A 22,086-nucleotide genomic window follows, 5' to 3' on the forward strand; every position below is an offset into this window, starting at 1 on the left:
AGAGAAAGCTTGCAGCAAGAGGCACTGGGAGTGGGTAGGAGAGTACCCGCCTCACTAGTTGAAGCAGAGTCTTATATACTTCTCAACTAGCTGCTGAGAATCAATAAAAAGAATACCTCAAGGTTGTAAGAGTTCCACCAGACCCTTTCCCAAGGCATACATCCTGCGATAACTTAGGCACAAGATTAGCCAGAGAGAACGGCTCTGGCAGTGTCTGGGCGAGATACACTGTTGCTGTGTACTCAGAGGTACAAGTCTTGAGAAACAGGTTTCCAGGCAAGATTTGTTATAATCATTAACATAGAGTCTAAGAAAAGCATTTCCATGAGTAAGACATTGTGCTGTGATTATTAGTTGGGACCTAAAGAAAGGCCAGTTCTAGGGGAAGATACATTGTTGCATAAGGCTCAAGGAAGGCATGAGCAGAGAATGTTCACCTCCTCCTTATAGGGCCTTGGACTGCCTGCCTAAGCTTAGCTCTTTCAGATCCATGGGCCAAGGAGCCTGGTGGGCAACAGTCCATGGGGCTGCAAAGAGTTGGACATGACTGAAAAACTAAGGCTTTTCACTTTACATATCCTGGCTGAGAGACTGGGGGTGTACATGAGATCACCAGTGAATAACATATATAATACTCTTAATTAATGTTGGATGGATGGATGGGACCAAGCAAGGAAAATCATATAAGAAACTGAGGCAGGTGAGCAGTCATGTGTGGTAGTCACGGGTGGGTGGGTAGGGAGGATGGTGAAGGCTGTAACTGTGTCTGTGTGTGTCTACTCATGTGTATGTCCAGAGGTTCAGACCAGGCTAATGGCAGCAGGAGTACGCTCCAGATTGGTGGGAATAGGACTTCAGATAACATTTTACCAGGCTTAGTTGGAAGAAATCAGGCATTTGTTGAAGGTCTTCTGAAACTACCACTGAGTGGGGGTAAGGATAGTATGGGCTTATATTTAATTTTCTAGATAATCAGCATGAAGATATTCCTTGTCTTGTGATGTGTTGGGAATTATCTAAATTGAATATTCAATTCATCAATTGACTATCAGATTGGTGATGCTTGTAGCACTTAAAATAGTTTCCCTTTAATGTAATCAGATTTTCCATGGTGGTCTAAAAGATACTGATTACTTTTAGTTCATTTAGGGGTGTGTTTTGTATATATTCTCTCTTCCTGTTACTTCCTACTCTCTCCTTCCATTTCCCTGCACACCTGTGAATACAAACACATTTACTCACATAGTTCTGTACATACTCACTTATTCACACACTTATACTTTTACCCAAGTGCAAACACATACCCTGTACACATACAATCACATGCCCTATGCACACAGGCACTACATTTGGCGCTTGAACAACACAAGTTTGAATTGCACGGGTCACTTATACGTGAATATTTTTCAATAGTAATGACTATACTGCTACACAATCCATGGTTGGTTGAATCCATGAATGTGGAGGAACCTTGGATACAGAGGACTGACTATAAATTCTATGTGAATTAACCCCCACTTTGTTCAAGGGTGAAGTGTATGAGGTCATCTGTTATTTTAGAAGGATTTAGGTATCCAATATCAGTAGAACTCTTAGATTGTACAGAATCCCTTCTTAAGGAAATGAGGCATCTTTAACTGATTTATTTATGACTTGGCACTTTCCTCTGTTACTTCCTGGAGGGACTTGAGGCATTTAGTATTCTTTTTAAAGAAATGATTGGTGTTTTTGGAGAATTGATTTTTGAGTCTCACTTGGAGATGCATACACTGGGAGAATCTGATGCTATCATCTGCAGGGCATTGTTGGCACATAGTTGCAGGCACTTTGATTCTTAGAACAAGTTAGTAGCTTCCAGCTCTCCTTGGGGACTGGAGGAGCACAAGTCATTCAAGTCCACAGTGACTCTTTAAAAGTCATTTCAGTCATTATTCCAGGCCCCTTCTAAGCCTTTGATCAGAGCTGCTAGTGCAGGCAAGCTACTAATCTGGTCTCAGCTTCTTTCTCTGCCTTTGCTTTTTCTGTGGTGGAGACTTTGCCAAGAAGTAACAAGAGGAAGGAGAAGTAGAAACAAACCACCAGGAGCCTGAATAGTGGAGACCTGGCTCACACCCAGGCGTGCAAGTGGCTTGGATCTGGCAATTTTCTGCTGTAGCTTTGGGACAGCCAGGGCGACATTGTCCTTGCCACCTGTGTGAGGGTGTGTGTATAATATTAGCTTCTTGGGAGTTCCCTGGTGGTCCAGTGGTCCATGCCTCCATTTCAGGGGGCAAGGGTTGGATCCCTAGTCAGGGAATTAAGATTTTGCATACCTCATGGTGCAGTCAAAAAGTTTTAAAAAATTAGCTTTTTGATCCTAGATATTATTTACAATATCTAGTTACACAAACTACTCCAGGAAACATCCAGAATAGTGGGCAATTTTCCTTAATTTCAGTGAGTAGGAGGACAGACTTTGAACATTCGACAATTCTTAAAATATATATAATATGTTTGTGTATGATGTGAAATATTTCCTGACTGGAAAAATTTAGAAAAGATAAAGATTTTTTTAAAAAGATTGTATGGAACAGTCTTATGGAATCTGTGGGAGAGTGAGAGGGTGGGAAGATTTGGGAGAATGGCATTGAAACATGTAAAATATCATGTATGAAACGAGATGCCAGTCCAGGTTCGATGCACGATACTGGATGCTTGGGGCTAGTGCACTGGGATGACCCAGAGGGATGGTATGGGGAGGGAGGAGGGAGGAGGGTTCAAGATGGGGAGCACATGTATACCTGTGATGGATTCATTTTGATATTTGGCAAAACTAATACAATTATGTAAAGTTTAAAAGTAAAATAAAATAAATAAATAAATAAAACTCACCAATCGTGAAAAAAAATAAAAAAATAAAAAGATTATTAATAACTTGTGACCCTAACACCCACAGAGAGCTTCTGTTAATATTGTAGTATGTTTCTTCATCTTTTATCAACTACATGTATGCATTTATGTTTCAAAATTGAGATCATGTTGAAATAGTTATATCCTGAAGTTGGCAGTTTTTGATTAACTGTATTATGGCCATTTCCTTTGTTATTAAATATTCTTCAAAACAATGTAGTTAATCATTGCAAAATATCCTATAGCTACACTGTAATTTATGTAATTAATCTTTTTCTGGACTTGTGGGTGGTTTGTTTTACTTTTTCTTTAGTTTTGGCTGCACTAAGTCTTCGTTGCTACATGCCAGCTTCTCTGCTTTCAGTGGTCAGGCTTCTCATTGCGGTGGTTTCTCCTGTTGCAGAGCACGGACTTGAGAGTGTGCAGGCTTTATTAGTTGTGGCTCAAGGGCTCCAGAGCACAGTCTCAGTAGCTGTGGCACACAGACTTAGGTGCCTCAAGGCATGTGGAATTTTCCTGGGCCGGGACTGAACCCATGTCCCCTGTACTGGCAAGTGGATTCTTTACCACTGGACTACTGGGAAAGTCTCTTGCTGGTGATTTTAAATAATTTTTACTAACATTCTATAGTGAATATTGTGTATTTATTGTATACATATATATATACGCTTACCTCTGGTTGTTTACTTAAGCTAAATTTCTAGTTGGGGAATCACTGTCTCAAAGGGTGCAAACTCTTGGTCTACACAGCTAAATTGCTTTCTAGAAGGACTGTTTCAATTTATATTCTCATCAGCAGTGTCTGGAAGTACCTCAAATGGAATGGAATTGCTGTATCATATGGTAGTTTTATTTTTAATTTTTGAGTAACCTCCACGTTGTTTTTCATAGTGGCAGCACCGATTTACATTCCCAACAGCAGTGAATGAGGGTTCCTTTTTCTCCACATGCTCACCTATACTTGTTATTTCTTGTCTTTTTCAGCAACCCTTTTAATGTGGAGTCACATTTGATATTTTTACCAGAGTATCCTTACTAGAGAACTGCATGTGGATGGCCCTCTTTAACACAGGTGTGGAGCATGGAGAGCCTGGAAAATAAAACAGCAAAAGGGAAAGGGTTTTGCCACTCCACTGCTCGCCCTGGGGAGCCAGATCAAAATCAAAGAACCTAATGCTATTTTTCTGAATTTGTAAGAAACACAACCCTCCATTGTTTTTGTTTTTCAGTTGCGACCCCATGGGCTGCAGCACGCCAGGCCTCCCTGTCCCTCACCATCTTCTGGAGTTTGCTCAAATTCATGTTCATTGAGTTGGTGATGCCATCCAACCATCTCATCTTCTGTCGTTCCCTTCTCCTCCTCCCTTCAATCTTGCCCAGCATCAGGGTCTTTTCCAATGAGTCAGTTCTTTGAATCAGGTGGTCAAAGTGTTGGAGCTTCAGCTTCACCATCTGTCCTTCCAGTGAATATTCAGGATTGATTTCCTTTAGGAATTGACTGTTTTGATCTCCTTGCTGTCCAAGGTGGGGCTCTCAAGAATCTTCTCCAACACCACAGTTCGAAGGCATCAATTCTTTGGTGCTCAGCCTATTTTATTGTCCAGCTCTCACATCCATACATGACTACTGGAAAAATCATAGCTTTGACTAGACAGACCTTTGTGTTTTAAGAAAAACCCTGTTCAGCAGATTTTCTATCAATAATTATTTATTGTACTTGGATGTATTCTTTGCTTATTTTTTGATAGATTATAAGATAGAAAGAATGCTGGAATCCTTGAAAAACATACTCACCCCATACTCTTACTGTTCCCTATTTGGAGGTGTTTAGGAAGAGGTTGTGGGGGAATTTGGGTCTTGGGAAAAGGTTGGCTTGAGTGACCTTTGCTGGTGTTTGTATTTTTAGATCTGTGAATTAGCTTCAGGGAGACTGGGAAAGGGGCGGGGTGTCCTCATTGCCACATTCAAGTTTGATAAGAACTTTTCTAAAGAGGAAATGTTCAGCACCCTTGCTGCTCGTGTGACACGGGGTTAAAGGAAGCAACCACGGGCACAGCTGGCACCCTGCACAAGCATGGAGAGGGAGGTGCTGAGGGAACGCCTTGAAAACAGAGTGTGTGTGGGCGCCAGCCCCGTTTTCTAGGTATCAGCTGGTTAAGGGTCCAGGGCTGCAGCGGTGCTGGGAGGAGCTGGAGTGATACAGGAAAATGAAATGAGTCACTTTTTCCAAAGAGTGGGGAATATTTCCATTAGCGAAACTTCAAGAGAAAAGTTCTTTATCCTGTCTGGGAGTGTCCTCGGGGTGAAGGGCCATTTGGTTTTCTGATAAATAACCTCTCCAGTTTTCTGAAAATATTAATAACCACTCATTAGTCATTTTACTAATTTATTTTATTGGATCTTTAAATTAAAAAGTAATACACAATTGTCACAATAAGTTGAATTAGGCAGGTGTGTTTTAAAAGATTTATCATCTCCTCGCCTATATTGTGTGTGTGTGCTAAGATTGCTTCAGTCATGTCTGACTCTGTGCAACCCCATGGACTATAGCCCATGCCCTCCTTCAGGGGATTTTCTCCACCTAGGGATCGAACTCATGTCTCATGTCTCCTGCATTGGCAGGCAGATTCTCAACCATTAGCACCACCTTCCTATAGAATATTGTGCAGCTATTAAAAAGATATAGTATTCTATTTAGTGAAAAGATTATAATGTGTATAGTGCAATTCCACTGTTTAATTTTAAAATAATAAAATAAAAAAGACAGTTATATATAGGTATGTAAATTTGTGTATGAAAAATAAAGGCACAGATGTCCAAAATCACTCCCATAGAAAACCAAGATTAGGGATTTGAAGTGAACCCTTCTGTACTTTTTATTTTTCATATACAAATTTACATACATATATATAGCTGTTTTTATATTATTTTAAAACCAAATGGAATTATGTTATACATATTACTTTATAATTTTTTTTTGCTAAATAGAATATTTATTGTTTTAATAGTTGTACAATATTCTATAGGATTGATATGACAAATATCAGTCAATCCTTATTGGATATTCAGGCTGTTTCCATCTTTGTTTTCTTTCTCTTCATTGACATAATACTACATTCAACATCCATGTGCATCTGTCTTTACATACTGATGCTTTTATTTTAGTAGAAAGTGAAAGTGAAATGTGAAGTCACTCAGTCGTGTCTGACTCTTTGCGACCCCATGGCCTGCAACCTTCCAGGCTCCTCTGTCCATGGGATTTTCCAGGCAAGAGTAGAAGAGAGTACTAAAAGCAGAGTCCTGAGCCAACACACAAGTGCATTTAAAATTTCAATAGGTAACCTCACATTACTTTCCTGAAAAGCTTTTAACAATTTATACTTCCACCAACCATGTTGTACAATGTCTGACTCTCCACATTGGATGGTATCAAGCTTTAATTCTTACCAGCCTGATAGGTGACATTATCTGTTTGTTGAGTACTCTTTGAGAAAAAAACCTCCTGTTCTAAAAAATTATTTCACAAAGTTTACATCTTCAATATAGGCATTTATGTTAACATGAGCATATCACACACACACTACACACACAACCTGTTTCTCTGCTGACTTTTTTCATTCTTTTTGGCTGGTAGCATGTTGAGTGGATCTGCTGGTAGAGGGTCTATGCATAAGAAGGGATTGGCAAATCCAGATAAAGGGAGAATTGAAGTGTAAATTTTCACTCTTTGCTTCACTCTTTTTATCAGGGCCAGGATATGAGGATGGGCATGTGAGCTCCCAGTCTTTGCTTATCGAAGCAGACCATTTCTTAACGGCATGATAGAATGATTGCTTCTTCATGACAACCCATTGTCTTTGAGTGACAACACCTGCCCTCTCATAATTCTTGAGACTCTAGAAAGAATTACTGAAAAATAATCTGTGATAGGTAGTTGGAAGCTATGAATTCCCAGGCCAGGCTGTCAGCTCATCAGGAGAGAGGCAAGGTCAAGTCTTGGTGGAGGGCTTGGAGTCTGGGGACTGCTTTTGTTTGAATCCTGGCTCTGCCACTGTCTAGCTGTGTGACTTCAGGCAAGTTAATTAATTTCCTTGTTGATTCAGTTTTCCTATCATAAATGCACATAGTAATAGCTCCTCTCTCATAGGATTGGTGCCAGGACTAGGGATGGGAGTTAATATGAATTCAGTAGTAAATAAAGCACTTCAAGTATTGCCCGGTACACAGTAAGGCCTATATACATGTTTGCTATTTTTATTATTATTAATTTTTATTGTTCCTGATTGAAAAGGTTCTAATGAAACATAGTCATGAAGGGGGGCAACTCTCTTGGATGAAAGGTAAAGAAAAGGGCTGTAGAGAGGATAGCCACAGAAGGCGTGCACAGTCATTTATCATCTGGATTCCGTGCACTTTGTACCTAGGTTCTGGCTTTCTGGGAATGGACTTGACTGAGGCAAAGAGGTGGTCCCCAGCTGTGAAGTGACCCCAGTTCATCTCTGATATCCTCCACCCCAGTGGCCCCTTGCTGCCGCTTCCTCATCTTTATCTAATTTTTGGTCGCCAGCAATACCAGATAAAGCATCTTCACAACTGCTTCCCTGAGGGAGAAAATAGGTGAAAAATTTGCGTGTGTCTTCCCAAAAGGAGCAGTGATGTGGGCTTCTCGGCTTCTGGCTCCTGAGCTCATAGATCTTCAAGTTGGGGGCAATCAGAATGGACTCAGAAGCGTGAGTCGAGCTATTTTGATCTGAGAAAACTGAACATGGTGAACCATGTACAAATCCAGTAGTTTACAGGATCCATGAGGCAGGGGGATTCGCCTTATGTTTTGTAGGGGATGGGTTTATTTAAGCAGAACAGCAATCAAAGTTTTGAAAAACTTTAGTGGGAAAATGTTTACAATGTTACAGGAAGTGACAACTAATGATAATAATGACAATACATAAATTGAAAAAATACTGAAAGAAACACACCAAAATGTTAATTGTCATTACCTTGCATTGGTGTGATTATTGATGCTTTTGTTTTCTTCTTTATATGTGTGTGTGTGTGTGTGTGTATTATATATATTTATACCATTTCTATATACAGACTTAGGATTTTCCAAAATGAATATATATTATCTTCTTTGATAGAAAATGAGATAGAGTAGTTACTGTAACCGATAAAGCTATTAATATAGATACAGCCTAAATGGCTATAATAGGGAGCTGAAGTAAAATGAAACTGTGGTACATCTATATAATGAAGTAGAATACAATTATCAAGGTGGTCATAGAGTAAAATTAAAAGGTTTTCATCATATGTTGTTAAGTGAAAAAAGTAGCATGGGAAACTAGGAAAAGCTCACGGGCAGTAGGGAAGACCCAGCACAGCCAAAAATAAATAAATAAAAATTTTTTAAAAAGTAGCATAGGAAACAATATGTAGTAAATGCTACATTGTAAATGTAAATATATGTAAATATATATATGTGAAAAGTGAAAGTCAGTCACTCATGTCTGACTCTTTGTGACCCCATGGACTATAGAGTCCATGGAATTCTCCAGGCCAGAATACTGGAGTTGGGTAGCTTTTCCCTTCTCCAGGGTATCTTCCCAACCCAGGTCTCCTGCACTGAAGGCAAATTCTTTACAAGCTAAGCCACAAGGGAAGCCCACATGTATATATAAATAAACTTAAATTTCAAGAACAGCATAAATGAAAATGTTATGACAAATGGGATTATTGGTAATTCTTTTATTTTTTGCTTACCTGTATTTTCTAATTTTCTGAAATAAAACATGGATTACCTACACAGTAAGTGAGTGTTTATATAATTAAAAAAAATAAACATCCAAAGACTATTAGGGCAATAAAATCCTGTAAGAGTTAGTGACAAATTATATGCTTATTGAGCAGTGTTGCCATCTGGTGGCTCAAAAGCAAAAACTCACTCTCTTTTTGCAGTTTGCATTTGAAATTAGGAAATGAAAGCCAAATACTGTGTCATGTTTCAGACGAATGCCTGGATAAATTTAGCAAGTTAATGAAAGTGTTCCTTTGATTCACAGTAGAAAGAAGTAACCTGGTGACCAAGCAAGAACCCAATCATGGGTGTAGTGTTGAATTTTACTTAAAAAATTAAACAATCTCTGTTTTACTAAATGTGCTTGCAGGCATGTTCATCCATAAAGACAGTTCTGAGTTATCTATTTTATGGATGATTCAGGGCAAAATTTCCTTCCTAACCTATTTTTTTTTTTCAACTACTTGGCACAGCAGCCTGTAACAACACTACAAATATTTGTGGAATGAATGATCACTTCTGGCTGACTTAGTCCAACTAACAGTTGGTGTGTTTTCATGGACTATAAATTAATTTAGAGATGAACCAGCTGAAGCACTAGTTTTCTTGACATGCAAACATAAAATAATAAAATGTTTCACAAAGCCAAACGATGGGTAGTTTAGCTGCCATTTTGAATCAGCTACCCTGCTCACTCCTCACCATCCTAGGACTCACCCCTGAATTTCATCCAGCCCACTCACTGAATTTATTTTTTCCCACTCACCTTTCTTCTGTGTATAAAATCTAAACATTTGAACAGTGCCTCTGTGGAAAAGCATTGTTCATGCCTACCCTACACAGTTCTTCTGAGTGGCCCAGAAAGCCAAGTGGCTGGTAGATGGTTGCTTCTGAGAACTAACCCTTGCTTTCCTTACCACCCTGCAGGTGAGCTGATCAATCTCGCTATGTACTGTGAGAGGATAAGGAGAAAATTCTGGCCTGAGTGGCACCATGATGATGACAACACCATCTATGAGTCAGAGGAGAGCAGTGACGGGAGCAAAACACACACACCCCTGCTGGATTTCAGCTTTTACTCAAGGACAGAGACCTTTGAAGACGAGGGAGCAGAGAACAGTTTTTCCAGAACCCCAGACACAGATTTCACTGGACACTCGCTCTTTGACTCTGATGTGGACATGGATGACTACACAGACCATGAACAGTGCAAGTGATGGGCAGCCTCGCTGACCCTCCTCTGTTGGAGCTGCCACTCCCTGGGGTCAGTCCAGTTTCCCAGGCAGAAATCCCATTGAGCTGGGAGGAGATCTTCGTGCTTGGCACAGTTCTCACAAGCTAACTGGAGTAGAGCAGCCTTATTTCTTTTTTGTACAAACAAGACACAGAACCATTCCAATGGCTCCATTTAAAACAAAGAGGCAAAAAAATAAAAAAGTCAGCATGGTTCCTGAAATCCATTTTTGTTTTCATTAGAAAACTAACATTGTGTGGTAGAGCAGTGCAAGTGCGGGTTGTCCACAGACCGCTTATACGTTGATCCCCTGCAACCTGAGGGTTTAGGTGTGAGATGGATCCTTGAACATCCTTCATCCAGTAGGATTCAAAGTCATGAGTGATGTCATCAGAAGGAATGCAGGAGATAAATGTTCTTTGGTGGCCACTTGTATTTTCTGTGTGTATATTGTATGTTGAAATATAAGTCAAATAAAACCCATAGATATTCAGTGAACACCTACTATGTGCAGAGCACTGTGCTAGGTGCTAGCCAGTACTGGTTTTATCCTAAGCCCTGCCAGTGACTAGCTGTGTGATTCTGGGCAAGTCCCTTAATTCTTGTGTGCCTCATTTCCCCCACCGGTGAAGTGGGGGACAATAGTCTCCACCTACCTACCTCACAGGGGTGTTGTGAGGATTCATGTGGTAACATTTGGCGCTTTCAACCTCTAGGAAGAGGTGTGACATAAACACATTTTATTCTTTAATGTGCTTCGTGCGTGTGAAGATCGGCGGGCGGAGGAATTCCACATTCAGGCAACAGCAGCCACGGTCACTCGCCCAAGCCGAGCTGATGGAATACACACCAAGGCACAGTTAGGACGCGCTCATCATCCTCTTTGTGATCTTGCTTGAGTTGAAACCTTTCGTTGAAAGAACCTTGGAAATATTTTTACAGATCATCAACAGCTACAAACAGTCTTCAACTCTACTGTATATTTGCAGAGAAGTCTCTTTTGTTGTCTGAACTCACACTGGAAAGCTGTCCTTTGTTGATTCCGGAGTGTTAAGTTGCCTATGTTTGGATTACCTGGAGGGTATAAAGCTCAGGAATAAGATCTATTTAATAGAAGTGAAGGGGAAAGGATTTGATTGATTTTTTTTTAAGCAGAAGCTCGCCAACTTGTAATGTCTTTTTTGAAAACAAACTTTGCAAGATGTACTGAAAAGATGAAGCAGGAAGAAGATCGTTGTAAATGGTAGCAAAGCACTTTGTGCCGTGTAGACTCTATGCAGTTTTTATTAATGCAACTTTTCTGGTCTTCTCGGCCCTTGTCCAGTGAGGGGAAGGCAATGCTGAGGAGAATCTTAATGTTTCTTAAGGATGTCCCCTCCCCTTCCTGTCCTCTCTTTCCCTCTCCAGTGTTGACTAAGGCACTCTATCTCTGAAGACATGGTTTTGGTTGACTTAGAACATTTTCCAGTGAAATATGGGGTGAAGATCCTAGGGCGATGGCTGTGGATCTGGGCTTCTGACCACAACTGCCTGGGGAAGGGCTATTCCTAATGGGGTTAAAAAGGAACTTCTTAAAAGACAGCAACTTCTGAGAAGTTCATATACTTTATTTGAAAAAGACTGAATATAGTTTTGGCAAAACAGTCCTAGAATGCTGTGGATTCACAAAGATGTAATGGGAGAGAGTTTTTGAGGTGATTTACCGTTTAAGCAATGTATAACTGGGAAGAAGTGCTGAAACACTCTAAGCTAAAGATTTTTATTCCACATAAAACTCATTTGTTAGTATCTTATCAAACCCTTCATCTTTGAGGGGACTGTTTGCTGCCTAACGAGAATGTGTTGGAAGATATATGAATGGATAAGCCTATCTTGTTTCCAGTATCATTTCCAGGATTACCCACCTCTTATCTCTTTCACAAATGCATTCCAAGACCAACTGGTGGTAGTTCTGTGTGACAGGGAAAGTCCTGGCCTGAAAATGTGAATGGAGTCGACAGACTCTGGACCTAGCTCTGCTAAGACTGAGTTGCCCTTTCCCCATCTTCAGCGGAAAAGAGTTGTGTTTGAAATTTTGTCTATAATTTATTCTTCCTGTATAGCACAAAGTATACTGTATCTTCATGACAAGAAGGTTTAAGTTATGAGTATGTGGGGTCACATATTTTTTATTGTGTATTACTTGGAGGGCACATCCATGGAGAACCAATATTAAATATGTGAAACCTTCATTCATTCTCTCCAGGTGCCTCCCACGGGGGCTGAGTCCTGAGTACTGCCCGACCCCTCATGTTTGGGTACTCAGCATTTTGTAGGTATAACTTGATTAGGAACCCCAGAATATACCCAGGCTTTACTTTCCCAAAGTGGGTTATGGAAAAATAATGACTAAGACAAAACTCACAGTGATGTGGGTGACTTACGCAGTCTTGATTAGGTGGGCTTTAATTTTATATGTTTCATTCTTAGGCTGCCCAGATTGAACTGTTCTCCTATTTGATGAACAGGTGCTACTTATAAGAAAAATAACAAGAAATTAGGGGATGTTTTGGTCATCTGACTCTCTTGTTCAAGTTCTGTATTTCTTTTTTATTGGAAGATAACTTAAGGAAGTGTGATCTTTAATGCTAAGAGATGCTTTTGGATGGCCAGAAGACCTGGGGGCTACCTGTTCTTTTTAACCTTTCATTGTAAAAATTAAATTCTGTCTTTTTCTCTACTTCCCTTTGCCCCACCCCACCCTCATCTCCACTTGTCTGGATGAAGGAGCAGCCGAATTATACTTTGCCTTGCATATGTCAGAGTAGATAACAAGGATGATTTAAATTTATGCAGAGGTAAACTGTCTTGCCAGAGGTTCCCATTTTTTTATAACATCATGATTTGTGAATATTAATGCTACCAAAGTGATGGGCTGCCCAACTGACTGATCACAGACTTAGAACAAATGGACTTGAACTAGAATTAGAACCAGACTTTGAACTAGAACATGAGCCCTACTTGTGTGTACTGAGGTATGAGGATATGTGTTTGTGAAACAACTAGGGTTCAAGGAAAGGAGGTGTTAAGGATTGTAGCTGTGGGAGTCTTGCCCAGATTACTCGAGAGAAAGTATAGACTCATAGACATGGATAGCTGGGTGGTGGATTTGCTCTGGAAAGCCATATTTATTTGAAGGGCAGGCCCAGAACTGAGGTCTTTCACCTTGCCTTACAGAGTTGTTGCCATTACATCACCTTGACTTGGATTATTTTTAAAACCACCTCCCTGAGCACTCACTCCATGTTTGTAGAACGAGCTCATCCCAGCCTCTCAGAGAGTGCTCGAAATCTTTCAGTTTTGTCCCCTGTATCTCTTTACCCTGGTCAGTTCAAGGGATCTTTGTTCGGTATCTACTCTGTACAAAGTGCTGCTTGTGCTCTGTGAATGTCACCAAGATGGACATTTAAGTTACCAAGACCCTTGTTCTTGGATTAGATCTTTTAAGGAATCCGTGCCCATGTGATCTCTCACTAGGTATTTAGTTACTCACTGATGAGTTGATAGCCCCTTACCCTAAGCCTGGCCCTGGAATCCACACTGGATATAGAGTGGTGAACAGATGTGGCGTCCTGGTTTTAGGTATTCTCTTTTGCCTAAGCTTCTGTGATAATCTCTTTTACATGCATCGCCACTTCCCTGATCCATTCTACCCATCATCTTAGATTAATATTTCTCAAAACCCCCATAAGGCACTGTATTGCTCTAGGATGAGGTATTCCTTTGGGCCTGGTGTCCACAATTTTTATTCATCTTGTTTGCCAGGGCTCCTCCATGTAAGCCATCCAGTGGATCCAGGCTGGTCCATTTGCTGTTGCCTAGACATGCCTCACGTGCTCTGCTCTGTGCCTCCATTCATGGCAGCTCCTCTCCTGAAATGCCTGCCCTTCCTCTCCTTTGGCTCACACACCTCACATGGCCCAACCTTGTCAATTCTGCAGGACGAGGTCTCAGCTTATTGTAACTCCCACTTCCTCTAGAAACACAGCTCCCATCACTTCCTTCCCTGAAGGTTGCATAGGAGAAGGGATTCCCAGGAAGAGGGTCATACTCTAGAAAGATATTGGGCTTCCTTGGTGGCTCAGCAGTAAAGAGTCTTCCTACAATGCAGGAGACCCAGGAGATGTGGATTCAATCCCTGGCTTGGGAAAATCCCCTGGAGGAGGAAATGGCAGCCTACTCCAGTATTGTTGCTGGGAAAGTCACATGGACAGAGGAACCTGGTGGGCTAGAGTCCATGAGTTTGCACAGAGTTGGATACGACTGAGCACACACACAGTGGTTTTTTAATTTTTGTGTCTCCATTGATAATCTAATGCAAGTCCTATGCCCTAGTCCCAGAAAAATATGGAGATATATGAAATTTTGCATGTAAGTTCAGGAGATGTAGAAATGTCTTGAAACTACCTGTGGATTCCTTAGAGGGTTCATGGACCACAGCTGAAGAAACCTTGTTTGAAAAACAGCCTTTAAAATTCACAGCCTTTAAAATTCAGTGTTCATTCTTGCTTGATTTTATCCCAGCCAGACAGGAGATAAATTAGAATGGGAGGTGCAAGCACAAGTAATCTGTATCGTTATCCACATGGAGAGTGCTCTGTGACAGGGAAGGAAGAAGAGGTGCTTCACACTGATTGAGAAAATATCCTTCTTCTGACAAGTTTGGCATTTTGAAAGTGAAAGGATTTTGTTGTCATCATCATTGTCATCTACCTTCTGACCACCCAAAATGTTGATTTTGCAAAATCAGTTCAGGGACAGGGGCTTCACTTCAGCCCTGAAACGCACCACTTCTGCATGGATAAGCTGACTGGTCTGTGGCTTAAGGTACTAGAGAAGAAGCTGGATTTTTCCTTATAGGAATAAGTTCTGCACAATCAGGTTTTTCTGCATTAATTAATTAATTGAACAATTGTTGAGTGTATTTTCAATAAAAGGATGGTGCCTTTTGTTGATAGGAAACAACTCAGGCTTTTCCTCCTCTTCGTTTTCTTTCCCTTCTCCTTCTTCATCTCCCCCATCCTCTCCCTCTTTCCTCTCCTCCTCTTCCTCTTTTTTTTTTTTTGTTAACGGGTGAGACTATTTTCATTGCTCTTGGCTATTACCCAGGATCCTTTGTTCTCCTGTCTATGCAGTGCTATTTAAGAAGAACAAGGACTGATGAAAGTACATTCAATGACAAATATTTCTTGAGTCTAAATGCGGAACTCTGGCAACCCATTTCTAACAGGTCCAGGATCGATTGCCTGTGACTGTGGCATGCTTGACTTTTATTCATTTACTTTTGATGGTCTGGATGCAATTTGCAAAGTTCAAAAGGACCCCTTGGTGTGTGAGCAGGAGGCTCCTCTGGATGGCAGAACGCTTGCTAGTGCCAGGAGTAAATGCAAATGGATGTGGGATTTTTTTCATTTTTTTAGGTTTTTAGTCCCTGACTTTAAAGAATATCTTAAAGGTAATTAAGGCACTTAATCTTTAAGGTAACTGGAACCAGCAACACATTGGCCTTGCCCCTTAAAGGTTACAGAGAATACTGAAAACATTCTCTGTAAAAGGAAGCAACTCACTGTTTGGGGGCTGACAGTATGACCTCCTTAACCATTCTGGCTCTGGCCAAACAGGGACTTTGTCCCCAGACCAAAGCTCTCTGAAACTTCTGCTGCTGGCTAGACCATTTGGATGCTCAAATGTCAGGTGGATTATTGCCCCTAATTATCAAATTTGTAGACAAATAAAGGGGACCATTGCAATAATAAAACAGCTTATGAATATGGTCCAGCCAGCACCAATACTCTTGACCATTTCCATGGGGAAACAAGTTATCTAGAACCAAACATTGGTACAGTACTTAGGTGTTCCATACACAAATAATTTCAGCAATTAACTTGATTACTGTTATAATGTTCTTCTTAAATATTTTTCAGCTGCTCTTGTCCCTAATTACAGCTTTAAATATTTTGAAACAATTCACTAGCTATAGAGTGATATATATTTATGATGCTATTTCATTTTATGAAAAGTAGTATTACTAAAAGTGACTAATTCACCTCCCATCCCCCATTGGCAAGCATCTTTCCCCTCCCTTTTTTATTTTTTACTTTTAGCTCTAGAATAGAGTAACTTTGATTTATTAGTATAATTTAGACCTTCTTTAGTATTAAAAAAAAGTTACCCCATGGGTTTGAAAACAGTAGGAGTTAGCTCCTAAATTGTCAAGTTAATCAGCAGTGGCTAAACAGATAGCAGAGGGAATGTGATATAATTCGAGGCTAGAAAGGAGTAATGCTTTGGGTACTTACTACCTCCCTCCCTTAAAAAATACTACAATCTATAGACTGTTCCCTTTAATAGTTGTTCAGAATTGGAAGTCTTCTCTCATACTTGTTTCTATCCCCCAATAAGAGATCATGTTTGGCTTATTAAAACATCAACCATGTCCAAATGATTGTATTTTTATCTTTAACAAATTATATCTGAATTTTTTTTTTAGCAATAAGACTAGAGATAATGTTCAAATTTTGGAGGGAATCTCTGCTTCAGTAGGAGCAACATGTTTGTGTGACTCCTGTCAAAATGACTTCACCTAAAGTAAGCAGTCTCGTGGGATCATGTTTATCAGAAACGTGTTTTTCCTAGTTATCTGTATCCTGCTGAGTGTCTGACAACTCCACCCTTGATGAGGGTGACGTTCCCCCCATGGTGGTGGTTGAAAAGATGAGGATCCAAGTCCTTCCTCTGGTGGTGTTTGAATTTCACTGAGTGGGAGGAGAAAAGGAAAGATGAACAGATACTGGACTTCAAGCAATTGTGCGGTGTGGCTGTGTTAGAGAAGTGTCAGGCACGTTGAGAGTGTTCTGAGTGGTGGCATCTTACTAAAGCAATCCAAAGGACTACGGGTTTAAATGAAAGATAAATGCAATCTGTAGGGAAGGACTGTTGTGGTTATTCCAGTGGCCCGTGCAGCAAGCCCTGGAGTAACCTTGATCTTTGTCCTAGTTTCTGGCTTGTTCTCGTCCTACCTGAGTCTGAGCCTGGGAACTGGAGGAGTGGCCCTGGTGTGTTCACTCCTTTGATTCTGGAACTTCCTTCTTGTCTCTCAAAAGTGTTTGTGACATAGAATTTCCATTTTCTAATATAAAAAATGTACAGAGTATATTTGTATATTTGTTTGATAGAAGACCCTTAAATGTTTGGAGACACCCACCTCATCTCTATGTAGGCAGTGGTCTCCAAACCTCTGCGCTCATTGACCTCATCAGTAAGACTTTCTAAGCATGCCCCGCAAGGTATTTATTTAAACTCACACACACTGCTCCAATGATTTGTTATTAAAAACATAGCAAACATAGAAATTTACAGGGAATAGTCTACTCGATAGAGTTTAGAGTATGGGGCAAGAAGGACTTAAAGGTAGCACGTAGAAGGCAGCAGTTGGTTAGAGAGTGTGTCTATATTGTTGGTGGGCAAGTAGATGTAAAATAGGCATGGAAGCATGATTTTAGATCAAGGTTATTCATTCATTCATTCTTAAGAGCCATTTTTGGCTAGAAGAAAAGAGTGAATAATTAGATGTTACCTTTATAAGAACTCTTTTCAATTCTGTTTTGGGGACCACTTGATATAGTACATCTCTTAAATTCCTGAAAATTTTCTCAGTACGCTGATTTAAGCAAAACAAGCAAAGAAAGGAGGGAGGGAAAAACCTCAATAATGCAAATGCTGACTCTCATGCCTGAGAATTTCTGAATCTGAAAAGCACGTTTTGATAATTCCTGGTAATCATCACCTCACTGATTATTTGTTTTTCTTCTATTTGTTTATTACCCCGTGTCTCCAAATGTGTGGAAGATGTACAGATTTATTTTCAGATACCTGAGATAGGAGGGGCCAATGTTGGTATAATTGAACCTACATTTCAGCTGCTTGGGGGCTGATGGGTGGACACTGCCCGGAAACAATGACTCGCACCCTCTGTTTTGCAAACACAGTGGATAGCATCTTGCTGAACGAGGGCCTCGATATGGAGGCGGCATTCCAGTGTTTACTTCTGGACCTATGAGTTCCTTTAGCACAGTTATTGTTAGTAGTTTATAAAGCCATATTTAAACTTGTACACTTGATTGTAAGATAGATTTGAATTGTGCACTATGTTGATTACTGTATATAAATGTGGAGATTCTGTATATTTGGTCTCATTGCTGTATGTATTTGATGTGTATATGATAACTAATGGATATGAAATAGCTGGCTGTGAATGTCTTTATTCCAGTTTGCTTCTCTTTTGCAAATTTGAATGTTTAAACTTTACACCCATGGGGAAAATCTGAGATATTTTTTGCATCTAATATACTGTTAAGTGGTGGTCTCTTAGATGATTGGGAGAATATTTAATTTTAAGGCTCATGTATAATGAGAAGGGAGGTAATGAATTTTTTAGGCGTATGACTTTCTGATAGAATTTTAAATGAATGTTTTTTAAGTAGAAAAACAGGTCTCTGGATTATGCGGTCCTTCCTCCCTTGCCCCTGTTTCATGCCCAGTGTGCCCGTCAGAGCTCTGTCAGGACTGATGCCCACTGGCAGAGAGGAGAGAAGGAGATGCAGAGGGGAACACGTGTGAAGACCGTCACTGTGGCTGCTGAGCCTGGTGGGTAGACCAAGTCCCCTCTGGATAAGTAAACATGCCTCAGTTAGTTTTCCCAGCTATTCAGGGAAGTAATTCTGATTCCTATTTTATAGATAAGAAAAGAGGCTTGAAGTGGTAGATTAGGGTAATGTGGCTAAGAGATGCTCAAGTCAAATACTGGGGTCAGAGATTCACAGTAAGGTTTTGGAAACACAAATCTTACTAAGTGTTTCACACACATGCCTGGCAAGGAACTGCGAAGGAGAGGTGGGCCTGTGGGCATTTCAGAATGGGTGGAGGCATTCAGAATGTTTAAAATCTGTTCTACGAATTTGAGCAACTATTATTCAAATGTTAGCTTTTTACCTGTTAGAGCAAATTACAACAAGGTAGCATTCAATATCTCAAACTTGGGAGTTCCCTGGTGGTCAAGTGTTTAGGATTTGGGGCTTTCATTGCTGTGGCCCCAGTTCAACACTGGTCAGGGAACTGAGATCCCCAAAGTCACGCAGCATGGCTAAAATCACCCCCCACCCCTAAACAAAACAAAACAGGAAAAAACCCAAACCCCACAAAATCCCAAACTCTTCAAACCATGGGACTATCTATTAGGTAAATAATGAAAGAACCCCCCCTTTCCACATTCAGAGATAATAATTTGCTTTTTATCATTTAGATCACCTTTCTCTGGTAACCTGTAAAGCCTGACTATTCAGCCTTTATTATTTATTGTCTGTGTTATTAGTAACATAGACCTCAACTGGAAATGCTCTGGGGCAAATCTACAACTCTTTCAACTTAAGTGGGTTCAAACCCTTCTAGAACCTGTGTGGGGGTCCTGGACTCAGGCTTGGTGTCTGTCCCTTCAGGGAAGATTTGTGCTCCTTGCTTTTAGAATGAAGGGGGTGATTTGCCTTTCCAAAACACTTTGCTCCCAGAAGTGTTAAGAGAAATATTTTGCAACCAGTTGTACCGAGTATTCCATGATGCCGTTTTTCACATTTTCGTCTTTTTCCTTCACGGGGGAGATGGCACAGTCGGTCTCCGTGTTCTCTCAGGGGCTGCCTGTGTGGTTTGCAGATGGTGCCACTGTCGGCGCCTTTTAAACACTGCCCAGCTGGGTTGGTGCTCACTGGCCACAGAATTTCCTTTTAGTGGTAAAGAATTCGCCGCCGCTGCAGGAAATGCAGGAGATGCGTGTTCGATCGATCCATGCGTGTTTGATCAATCCCTGAGTCAGGAAGATACCCGGGAGGAGAGCATGGCAACCGGCTCCAGTGTTCTTGCCTGGGAAATTCCATGGACAGAGGAGCCTGGCGGGCTACAGTCCACGGGGTCGCAATGTGTTGGACACGACTGAGTGACTGAGCACGCATAGGCACAGGCAAGGTTAAAGTAGCTTGTCCTTTGGATGAAAGGGAACTTCGGAAAACAAAGAGGAAAGAGAACCCACCTCCTTCATCATGGTAACGTCTGCGTTGCTGCCCCGTGTGCCTAGTGGTACCTGGTCTATTTCCCTGACGGTGTTCTTATGGTGAAGACTTGGGGGTCATCTCCAGGTGAGGGATGGGCAGCATTGGAGTTCCCCTCCCTGGGCTGTTTGGTCTGGGGAGAGCTCACTGGGTCACTTGTGCTCCACACAGAATGGAAAACCCTGATTAAAACAGCATCCCAGGCAGCCTTGGAAGGGAGGGGACTTGAGAAAAGGGCTGAGTGTGGGAGGGAGCAGCCCCAGGCCTCTTCCCAACCCTACTGTGCCAAGGGTTTATTGTGGGGCAGCCTGGTGCTGCTCTTCCATTCTCACAAGCCTCCTCCAGCCTTAGCTTGTGCATTTCAAGGAAAATAGCAGAAATTCTAAAGACTACTCCGGCATGTCAATAGTCTTGATTCGATAGTGGCACAAAAATGGGAAGGAGGGTAAGTGGGGAGAAAGGACCCGGGGGCTAACTGTTTGGAAAGTCATCCCTTTGCAGGTGAGGAAAGTTTCTGAGCTGTGGACTAATGTAAGGAATGAGTATTTAGACGAGATTCACTGATGACAGCCTGCATGCAGCACTGGTCAGAGAGCAGCCAGACCTGATCTCAGTGGCTTGGAGTGAAGTCAGAGGTGGGACATGAGGACAGGGATGGGACATGGGGAGAAGGGAGAGCAGCCACCGTGCACAAGGAGAACCCGAGACTCCTGGCAGTGGTGAGCCTGGGAGGGGGTGGCAGTGGGGTGGGGGGAGATGGTGAAGGCGGCAAGGTAATGCTGGAGACTGTGGCCTGCTGCTGCCAGTGCAGAGAAAGGGGAAGAGGCGGGGGCTGATAAGGGGCAAGAACAGTACTTGGTTTTAGCCGCCCTGAATTTGAGGAACCAGTCTCTACTGGACTGGAGCTTGTGAAGGGGTAGAAGTGAAGCCACCTCCCTGAAGGGATTGCTGAAGCAAATGGGCTGGAGAGATAATAAAAAATTATTGGCATCTTGTATTTGCATAATGTACATCTTTAAGGTACTGTTAGAGTCAGTAACACTGAGACCACATCACTTAGTGTCTTCATTTACAAAATGAGGCTTCTTACAGGTTGATCTTTAAGATAGCTTCTGGCTCAAACTTCCTTTTATCCTTCCCTGAGGCTGAAAGCCACTCCTCTGGCAACACCGACTCCACCTCCTGCTCTGCTGGTTCTTACAGTGCTGAAAGGAGGAGTTAATTGACCAAATCAACTAGTAATAGCTAATTAATTAATATTAACTATAGTGATATAATAATGAAGCATTATACACAATTATTGTGTTATATATATTTTAATATTACTGATAGCTAATTAATTATTGGTACCTTATTAATTGGACTTCCCAGGTGGCACACTAGTGGTGAACAGTCCACCTGTAATGCAGGAGACACAAGAGACATGGGTTCAATCCCTGGGTCGGGAAGATCCCCTGGAGAAGGAAATGGCAACCCACTCCAGTATTCTTGCCTGGAAAATTCCATGGACGGAGGAGCCTGGCAGGCTACAGTCCATGGGGCTGCAAAGAGTCAGACATGACTGAGAACATACACACCATATTACTCTGTGCCAAGCACTGTGTTCTTAGCAACCTCCTTCTGTTTATCATTTAATCCTCACCATAGCCCTGTGAGGTTTTATCATTCCTCATAATCGCCCTCATCACCACACCTTGCCATCAGCATCATTGGTTTACAGATGAGGAAAATGAGAGAGAAGTCAAGTAACTTACTCCAATCTCTGTCAGATGATCAGCAGAGCTGCAGTTTAAACGCAGTGAGTCTGAGAGTTCAGCTTTTACACTACTGTCTACCGCTACCTTAATACCGCTGAAGAGATAAAGGAGGCAGAGGTATTATAGACAGGCTAAAATGGAACAAATGTATCTGTGTTGCTCAGAGGCATCGTGCCAGCTGCTTGGAGCCAGATGGTGGGGGCTGATTGGGTGTTTGTACCTATGTCTTAGCATCAGGGAAATAAACCCTCTTTTCTCTAAAAGGAGCTTTTCCCTGTA

At 41.3% G+C, this 22,086-nt stretch overlaps 1 protein-coding gene across 4 annotated transcripts in view; it reads left to right on the forward strand.

Annotated features, from left to right (window-relative positions):
- FAXC (failed axon connections homolog, metaxin like GST domain containing) overlaps positions 1-18,196 on the forward strand; it is a 77,960-nt gene extending 59,764 nt beyond the window's left edge. For all 4 annotated transcript variants that reach the window (XM_024996972.2, XM_024996971.2, XM_024996969.2 and 1 more), the window contains one exon: positions 9,608-18,196. In XM_024996972.2, coding sequence (XP_024852740.1) covers positions 9,608-9,897 — 290 coding nt within the window. In that variant the 3' untranslated portion in view covers positions 9,898-18,196. The remainder of the gene's footprint in view (positions 1-9,607) is intronic.
- The last annotated feature ends 3,890 nt before the right edge of the window (positions 18,197-22,086 follow it).

Source organism: Bos taurus, chromosome 9, assembly GCF_002263795.3.
Source record: "Bos taurus isolate L1 Dominette 01449 registration number 42190680 breed Hereford chromosome 9, ARS-UCD2.0, whole genome shotgun sequence".
Taxonomy (NCBI): domain Eukaryota; kingdom Metazoa; phylum Chordata; class Mammalia; order Artiodactyla; family Bovidae; genus Bos; species Bos taurus.